Source organism: Takifugu rubripes, chromosome 2 (assembly GCF_901000725.2).
Source record: "Takifugu rubripes chromosome 2, fTakRub1.2, whole genome shotgun sequence".
Taxonomy (NCBI): domain Eukaryota; kingdom Metazoa; phylum Chordata; class Actinopteri; order Tetraodontiformes; family Tetraodontidae; genus Takifugu; species Takifugu rubripes.
In genome coordinates, this window is record NC_042286.1 from 14324324 (window position 1) to 14333135 (window position 8812).

The 8812-nt window shown below is 48.6% G+C and overlaps 2 protein-coding genes across 5 annotated transcripts in view; both read left to right on the forward strand.

Annotated features, from left to right (window-relative positions):
- Nucleotides 1-5156, forward strand: part of slc4a11 (solute carrier family 4 member 11) — a 47358-nt gene extending 42202 nt beyond the window's left edge. For all 3 annotated transcript variants that reach the window (XM_029828186.1, XM_029828172.1, XM_029828177.1), the window contains 3 exons: nucleotides 977-1172; nucleotides 1797-1966; nucleotides 2476-5156. In XM_029828186.1, the coding sequence (XP_029684046.1) occupies nucleotides 977-1172; nucleotides 1797-1966; nucleotides 2476-2542 (433 nt within the window). In that variant the 3' untranslated portion in view covers nucleotides 2543-5156. The remainder of the gene's footprint in view (nucleotides 1-976; nucleotides 1173-1796; nucleotides 1967-2475) is intronic.
- A 622-nt stretch (nucleotides 5157-5778) lies between these two features.
- Nucleotides 5779-8514, forward strand: rpia (ribose 5-phosphate isomerase A (ribose 5-phosphate epimerase)). Of its 2 annotated transcripts, XM_029828554.1 has the most exons (9): nucleotides 5779-6043; nucleotides 6592-6652; nucleotides 6759-6814; nucleotides 6962-7086; nucleotides 7170-7238; nucleotides 7310-7451; nucleotides 7536-7635; nucleotides 7718-7848; nucleotides 7932-8514. In XM_029828554.1, the coding sequence occupies exons 1-8, from the start codon at nucleotides 5870-5872 to the stop codon at nucleotides 7813-7815; spliced, it is 825 nt and encodes a 274-aa protein (XP_029684414.1). In that variant the 5' UTR covers nucleotides 5779-5869; the 3' UTR covers nucleotides 7816-7848; nucleotides 7932-8514. The 2 variants fall into 2 exon arrangements, with proteins under 2 accessions (XP_029684414.1, XP_029684409.1); XM_029828549.1 differs by having other exon boundaries at nucleotides 5789-6043; nucleotides 7718-8514.
- The last annotated feature ends 298 nt before the right edge of the window (nucleotides 8515-8812 follow it).

The following is an 8812-nucleotide window of genomic DNA, read 5'->3' on the forward strand; positions in this document are numbered from 1 at the left end:
TAAGCCACCCTCGCTGCCGCGGCTCGTTGGGAGCTAAATTAAAGGTCTTTTTCAGAGCGCGTGCTGGGCGTAATTTGGGGTTCTTTGATTGCACGATTAGCGCGCGAGGGGTTATTTTCGCTCTGGGTGGGAGAGGTGAAGGGTTATTTCAGACACGAGATGATTGAGTTCGATGCTTTGGACATGAGCGTAAACTTTGTGATCACATATTTACGATTTCTATTTAGGACTCTTCAATTTGTAGTTGCTGTAAAATCGTGCTAAAGTGCCTCAATTATTGAAACTTTCCAGAGGACTCTGCATGGAAATCCATAATAAATTAGAAACAACATTAGAAACAACATTAAAATGAGATAAATGGGAGTCCTCTTCCATTATTGATTTTACTGATGAGGCACGCTGTGTTTTATTGCAGTGTAACACAGCTGTTGTTGCATCTTACACACGTTAAACCCTCAAACTCTCCTCTGAAGTTGGGAGATCGAACCACAATGTCCAGTACAAGACCACACACACACAATTAGGAAGCTCTGTGTGTGTGTGTGTGTGTGTGTGTGTGTGTGACAGTCTTAAAATGGCAGCTTCCCTTTTCAACAAACCAAGATTAGAGGACAGTTTCAAGGTCACGGCCAAGGTCACACACACACACACACACTCACACACACACACACAGCAGTTGTCAAATAGCTATTTTTACAAACATCTGGTGTTGAATCGTTGTGATACTTTTAAAAAATGGATTAAAGAGATTATTTTTGAACGAGCTGATCAAAATTTATTTCTCAGCCTGTTTCTTCATTCAGATCACGTTCTCATGCTGACGTCACCGTCCAGGACACGTTTACTCCACATTGTCTCCATCTGAGCAGCTGGTTACTGCAGTTAACTTTAATATCAAGAGAATCTGTGTGAAGCTTCATCCAGTTGTACCACCGTTTGCTCTCTGACGTCCATTTGTGCGTCTCTTCCTGCTCAGGATCGTCCAGGTGAAGGAGACCCGGCTCACGTCTCTGACCGCCAACATCTTCATCGGCGTGTCGGTGCTGCTGCTGCCCCTCCCCCTGCAGTGGATCCCCAAACCCGTCCTGTACGGCCTCTTCCTCTACATCGCCCTCACCTCCATCGACGGAAACCAGATGTGCGACCGCATGGCGCTCCTCCTCAAGGAGCAGGTGAGTGACCGTGTGTGTGTGTGTGTGTGTGTGTGTGCGTGTGTGCGTGTGTGTGTGTGTGTGCGTGTGTGTGTGTGTGTGCTTGATGACAGGTCTCCACAGATCAAAAAAATGACCTTGCAGTTTTTTTTCTGCCTTGTGGTTATTGATTCTTTCTGGACTTCAGACTCCCACTGAGCTCTTTATTGTGCTGGAACATCAGGAATCCTCCATCAGGCTGCTGCTTCGTGTCTGATTTAACCGTGCGCGTCCACGCTCCCTAACATGAGACGCCAGCGCCCCCTGATGGCAGCGGCGCGCAGTCTTTACATTTAGATCAAGTACTTCCTCCAAATGAGCCGAATTTACCTCCAGTTCATCGGAAGAACCAGCAAAAATGATTTGATATGAAGGGAACATAAATGTCTGTGAGCTTTCATGGCTGATTGTTCTCTAGAGATCAGCAGCGTGCTGGAACCCCCCTGAGAATCTCCGGGTTGTTCCTGATGTAGAAGCTGCCTGGGTGGCTGGCTCGCTCCTCTGCTCCGTTCCTTCAGAGCGGAGCAGAGGAGCTGAGGACCGTGAGGGGAGAGAACCTGGGGTAGATTGTTTTTTAATCTGTCCTGATCCTCTCACCTCCCGCAGACGTCTTATCCGCCCACCCACTACATCCGTAAAGTGCCCCAGAGAAAGATCCACTACTTCACCTTCCTGCAGATGATGCAGCTGCTGGTGCTGTGCACGTTTGGCATGTACCCCATACCGTACATGAAGATGATCTTCCCTCTGCTCATGATCCTGCTAATTCCAATCAGGTAGGACTGCAGCACTCGTGCCTCACAACATGATTTCCTCGAGTGCTTTTAAAAGCGGGATGACATTCAGCGGCGTGCCGGTGAGCAATCCCGCTGACCTTAATCTGCCTCGGATGGAACCCGGCCGCAGTCGGGTCTGGTTTCTGGTCATTTTGGGTTCTTTTTAGAACGTTGGTGGGGGGGGGCGGAGGCTGCTGGCAGCAGATGGTGGAGGCGTGCATTAAACATGATATTTGTCAATAGAGAGAATAATTCACACACGTGGCATCAAAGAGCAGGAAAAGCTTCAATAATAGATTTGTTTTGGCTTCTAAGCATTATTAAACATTAAGCTGCTTTGCTGCCAGGGCGGGGGGGGTACAGATGTGTTTATCTTAGACGTCACCAGATCCTTTATTTGGGAGCCGACCTGCGCCGATGTTTCAGATGGAGCAGGTTGTCCAGGCGGATGCGGCGTGGGCCCAGCAGGACGTGATAACGCTGCCTCACTCTTGTGCTTCTGTTGTCAGGAACAACGTGCTTCCTCACATCATTGAGGCCAAATATCTGGACATCATGGATGCCCAACACATGTAGCCGCACACGGAGACGAGTCCTGGATCCACACGGAAACAGACGCTCACAATCTAAAAAAAAAAAAAGAGAGAGAAAGAGAAAGAGAAAAAGTGGAGGTTAAAAAACACCCGACATATTTTTCAATGCAAAACTGTTTGGACACGAAGACGGAGGCAGGAGCTGCGGACCGTTTTAATTTTTGTATCCGCTGAGAACACTCTCACAGGTGAAGCACTGGAAACGTGACGAAGATAACAGAACCTCTCTGGGGGAACGTTCTACTGGGAAACTAACAGAAGTACGACTGGAACGTCCCAGAACTCCCTGTGTGACCTCTGTTTGACCCCGAGCTGCGCCACATCCCTCCATACTCCGTGTTACTGGTTCTCCCAGTCCAGTCATCAGTGAGTTCTGCTGAGGCCGGGTCGGGCCTGCGGAGGAGCAGCACCGCCTCAACCACAACTCCTTTGCGTGTTTGCGTCCATGTAAATACGCAGATTTCAGTAACGTCATCTTTTACTTGTCGTCATAGAGTGTTAAAACCTCACTGCACCTTTTAACTGCTATCCGTCCCCTCTCCACGTTCACAAGCATCACTTTAGTGTCAGTGTTTGTCAGTGTGTGTGTGTGTGTGTGTGTGTGTGTGCGCGTGCAAAACTTAGCGTTTAAATTTAAAGTTAACATTCTCTTTTCCTGCGGCCAAATTCTCAACAAAGCAAAAATAAATGAATAAATAGTAAAATTATTTTTGTGGTGCTGCCATCTGAGACTTGATAGTTCAGATTAAAGGTTGTGTGTGAGATGTTTAATAATCTATAAAAGATGACCAATAGTGAGATATATATATATATATACCCCCCCCCCCCCCCCACGGGTTTCTACCGTAGCCCAGGACAGACAAACTTCACAAGTATCAAATTGTAGCCTGGTGCTGACTCGTCAAAGGGGCGGGGCTTCGGCGACATCCCGTTTCTGACCACTAGGTGTCGCCAAAGCCCACACAAGTTATACCAGCCTAAATTTACACGCAGATGTTGCACGTGATCAGCAACGTGAACGCTGGCGTTGAGTATTAACGATTCTTGGGTGACGTCACGTGACGCAACCGTGGTGCATTTGGCTGCAGATCTGTGTGTTGGGAATTCCTGGTTTTCCATTCCTGGGTGAATTTTCCCGGTGTTTACGTCCCGGAGAGAACGACACATTCCGCAGTTGTAGATTTTATGTAAAGACTTAGAACGACAGCACAAGCTAAAACATCCTGTCATATCTTTATAAATATATTAGAATATATATATTGGCAATATAGAAATGTATTTTAGTTGAAATCCAGACAAAATATTTATTTATGGAGACGGCTGTTGATGAGATTTTGTTGTGGTGTTTCTCCCCCAAACCGGGAGCGAATTCTCTGTTTTGTTCCACCTTCCGGTCTTGTTTTTCTCTTTTGAAGTGGATTTTTCCTACATTTCGGCCTGTGTTTACACATCCGAGTCCAGCTCCATGTCAAAGACCCACACGGTTCTGGTGCGTTGAGTCCAGCAGGTCAAGGAGGAATAGTGAAGCAAACCTGGGCTTTGGGTTCAAAGATTCCGCTTCTTCCCTGTGTGAAAAAGTTTTAGAATGATCCGATCTTCTTTTCTATTTAGATGTTCTGATTAGCTCATGCTTGCAGGCGTTGTCACGTGAAAATCCAGATGTCTGCAGAGATTCTTGTTACCTTCAGTCCAAAAAAGGCCGTTTCCAGCATGACTCGCGTGGGGTTTTGATAGAATACCAACGGCGGCGTATCCCACACAGAACTACTAGTTCCTTTTCAATAAACTGAATGCAATGCTCAATATTCAGCAATACTGCGCGTGAAAACGGCTTCTAAAAGGCTGCTCTGTGCCGCCTGGCGGCGCCGCCCGGCCAGGACGGGGACGCTGACGCCCCCCCCCCGGTGTAATGGCAGCTCCCTCATGCTCTTCGGTTTCAGCTTTGTTTTCCAGACGTTCATCCAGACGTCACAGCGAGGCGGCGAGGCATGGAAGCTGCAATGGCGGGCAGCTGTGAGGTCATGTGTACAGTTTTCAATGCCAACTTTAGTTTGTGTCAACATTCCATTAGAATCCACCCCGAGCTGGATCCACTTTGGGCTGCAGAGCTTCAGCCGCTCCTCTATGACCGTGTTGTTGTTGTTCCTCAGTATCTCCTCTACTGGCCACCTGAGCTGGGCATAGCAGCAACGTTCAGTTCCTCTGAGATGAACATTTAATGGAGAATGAAAGACCACATTCCGCCCTCTCCCACCTCCTTCCCAGTTGCATTGGTTTCAGACTGCGTACTGTGGTGTTTTGGGTTCTATTTTCTTTTCTTTTTCCTGATTTCATACCTATAGCCGACTTTTTCTATTCATGAATGTAAGACGTGTGGGGTTTTATATAGCATACTAATTTAGGTGTCAAACAGAAACTGTAATTTTTGTCTAAAAGATCAGCTATATTTGTAAGCTGTAATATGTAAAAATGAGGAAAAAATGGTTATCAATCAGAATGTGTTGGTTTACTAAAGTATATATACAGTATACTGTACACTGAAAAAGAGAGACTATCTCAGCTGTTTGCCAAATAAAAAGTAGTAGTGATGTAATGTGTGTTTGTGTGTCTGCGTGGTTGTGTTACACACTAGAATTGTGGTTGTTTAGTATTGAAATGTGCACTTTTACGTGTAATGCTACGTTTGACCGCTGGGGGGCAGCCGTAGACCATCTGGTGACCAAGACAACTAATAATCCAAATGGGTTTTTTTTATTGATTTAGAAATTTTGGAGTGAAGAACTTGATTGATAATTGCACACATTCCATCCATGTGGGATTGACAACTTAGGGTAACATTTAAACCTGTGACTACGAGGATAAACCGACACTGCGGATGGCGCCACCCACTGGACAGCCTCATCAGTCACTAAGTCTCTACGTAAACGTTGAAAAAACATATTATGGCTTGAGTTGCTTTTTACATGATCAAATCCACAGAATTTATTTACTACTACAACAGGGGCTGCGCGTTCATGCACTTTCATCTTCAGTGTTGCGCTGCATCTGCGCAAGAACCGAAGGAAGAGTGGCAGGGTATGATCAACACCGTCATTGCTGCGCTGCATCTACGCAGGAACACAGGCGGCCACTGCCAAACGACGTCACTGCTGCGCTGCATTTGCGCAGGAACACTGCTAAACGACGTCACTGCTGCGCTGCGCAGGAACACACGCCTTTGAGCAAACAGCGGTCAGGTTTTTAACCGAACACCGTCCCTGCTGACTCACAGTGCGGAGGGAGTTCCTGCGGCAGGTTTGGGGGCCGGGTCATGAGATCTCAGGGGTGGATCTCTCTGTGCAGATCTCTCTGGTCCACATCCCGGAGGCAGGCTGCGGTTGTGTGCGGCTCCAAAAACGCGCGTCTCGCCAGTCGGTCCGGTCCGATCATGGCGGAGGAGGCCAAGAAACTGGCCGCTTACGCCGCCGTGGACAACCACGTCCAGGTACCGAGTTTTCATCTCATCGCTGCCGTTTTCCAACATTTCTGATAGAATAAAAGGTGTTTTTAGCTCGGACGCCACATGGTAGCAGAGTTAGCCAACTTGGTATAAATTCTAAGCAACGTGGTTTCAGGCTGTTAGATAATATTAGATAATCAGTTATCTAATTATTCCCTTGGAGAAGGTTTATCTCTGTTCTGCATGTTAGTCCGAGGATTTTGGTTAGCTAACGTGGACCCTTCTGACAAAGAATAATCATTTTAGCAACTTGCTAAAAGATAACAAATAAAATACAAATACAAATTATTTTATCTACAAATAAAATAAAATATCTCGTATTAGCAAAAGAATCCTGTAGAAATGTAACCACAGTAGAAGTGCTGGTGACTAATGGTCATATTTGCTTAGTTCATCTTAGCATTATTTTAATTAGTTTCGACGTGTTCTAAAATCAATATTTGCTTGCGGAATTTTTATTAGGATTTTATTTTTGCAGGGCTTAATTTTATCCAAACCTTGTTTCCGTTCAAATGTTCTGCGTCTTCCCCCAGAACAACCAGGCGGTCGGAGTGGGCAGCGGCTCCACCATCGTCTACGCTGTGGACAGATTAGGTGAGGGGGTCAAAGTCTCTGCTCGGTGGTGACACGTCCATGTTCACACGCACGGCAGGTTTCAGTGTGTGTGTGTGTGTGTGTGTGTGTGTGTGTGTTGATGCAGCCGAGCGCGTTCGTCAGGAGAAGCTCAACATCGTGTGCGTCCCCACCTCCTTCCAGGTCAGACCTCAACATGACTAAAGTCCATCCTGTTGCTCAAAGAATGTAGCAACGGTTCTGATGGCGAGCTTCTGCTTGTCTGTTGTCGCCCTGATGCCCCGCCCCCCCCCTCATCACCCCCATCGCCCTCGCCCCGCCCCCCCCCAGGCTCGCCAGCTGATCCTGCAGCACGGCCTCTCGCTGTCGGACCTGGACAGGCACCCGGAGCTGGACGTGGCCATCGATGGAGCGGACGAGGTGGACGCCCGTCTCACGCTGATCAAAGGTGGCGGGTGAGCTCACTTCCTGTCTGGGGGGGGGGGTCAGTAACATGTGGAGGAGCGTCTGTGCTCACCCGTCTCTCCTCGTGCTGCAGCGGCTGCCTGACGCAGGAGAAGATCGTCGCCGGCTGTGCGAAACACTTCGTCGTCATCGCCGACTACAGGTCCTTTGACCTTTGACCCGTGGCTTTGTTCTTTCCGATGTTTCTGACGGACGACTCCTCCCCACGTTCAGGAAAGACTCGAAGGCTCTGGGTCAGCAGTGGAAGAAGGGCGTCCCCATCGAGGTCATCCCCATGGCGCACGTCCCCGTCGGCAGGACCATCGTCAGACGCTTCGGGGGCGTGGCCAACCTGCGCATGGCCGTCAGTAAAGCGGTAAGTGGGGGGGCTGTGGTGGTGATGGGGGGGGCTCAGAGACCAGGTGGAGGTGTTTATTGAGCGGTGGTCTGCTGCTCCCAGGGCCCCGTGGTCACCGACAACTGCAACTTCATCCTGGACTGGAAGTTCGACGGCGCTCGGGACTGGACGGAGGTGAACACGGCCATCAAGATGATCCCAGGTGAGAAACTCCTCTGATTGGCCGAGACCTCGTGAGCGCGCGGCGTCCCCCGGTGGGACACTCACCCTTCGTCCGTCCTCAGGCGTCGTGGAAACGGGACTGTTCGTCGGCATGGCTGACCGAGCGTATTTCGGGATGGAGGACGGGAGCGTGCAGGTCCGGGATCCAACGGTGGAGTGAGGAGCGTGATGCTCCCTTCCCCTCCTCCTCCTCCTTCTCCTCCTCCTCCTTCTCCTTCTCCTCCTCTCCTCCTCCTCCTTCTCCTCCTCCTCCTTCTCCTCCTCCTCCTCCTCCTCCTCCTTGGTTTCAAAGTGCCTGATTGGTGAGCTGAAGTGGCCGCTGTGGTGCGTTCAGGAGCGTCTGGTGCGTTCAGGAGCGTCTGGTGCGTTCAGGAGCGTCTGGTGCGTTCAGGAGCCTCTGGTGCGTTCAGGAGCGTCTGGTGCGTTCAGGAGCGTCTGGTGCGTTCAGGAGCGTCTGGAGATGAAGCTGCTGCTGCCTTCACTCATCTTGTGCCTGTTTTCACCCTCTTTAATCTCAGTTTAACTGAGGCAGCTCGACTCTGAAGCAGCTTTCGTCTCGTTAGATTTTCATCATTTACTCGTTTATTCACTTTATTTTGGAGCCACTTTTACGTCACTGTGCGTTTCTATTGAAACATTTTGTTCTGGAAAGCAGCTTTTCATTTTGAAGCCTTATTGTCAGACATTTTGCTCGTCTTAGAAGCTGAAGATAATGTGATAACGCTGATATATTCTGGGATGGCGGATGTGTCTAAACTGACGTCTCTGGCCATCATTTGTGTTTCTTAATGACCAAATAACTCATGATTGATGTTATAAATGAATGTTTTCTTTGTCAACCAATACAGAACCAAACTAATGTGTTTGTGTCTCATTTCAGCTTAAATTTTATGATTAACTCTGCCGAGGAGGTCATATGACCACCGGTGGTTCTTGCTGGGACTTTTAGCAAAACAGCTTTTAAGGGAATTTTAAGGAAAAGTGCTGGATAAATGTTGCTGATGTTGCTGATTCCAGAGGGACGTTGACCTTTGGTCATGAAGCATCCTGCTGTTGTGTAACCCCGTTGCTAAGGACGACGGGCAGCAGACACCTTTGTTCCTGCTGAGTGTGTGTGGAGACTCCAACATCTGAGCTTCAGCAGAGGAGATGGTGGC

Coding starts and splice junctions, on each gene's coding strand:
- rpia (XM_029828554.1), top strand. CDS start 5,870: ATGAGATCTCAGGGGTGGATCTCTCTGTGCAGATCTCTCTGGTCCACA. Junction 6,815..6,961: donor GCGTCCCCACCTCCTTCCAG/GTCAGACCTCAA, acceptor GCCCCCCCCCAG/GCTCGCCAGCTGATCCTGCA. Junction 7,636..7,717: donor GGCCATCAAGATGATCCCAG/GTGAGAAACTCC, acceptor GTCCGTCCTCAG/GCGTCGTGGAAACGGGACTG.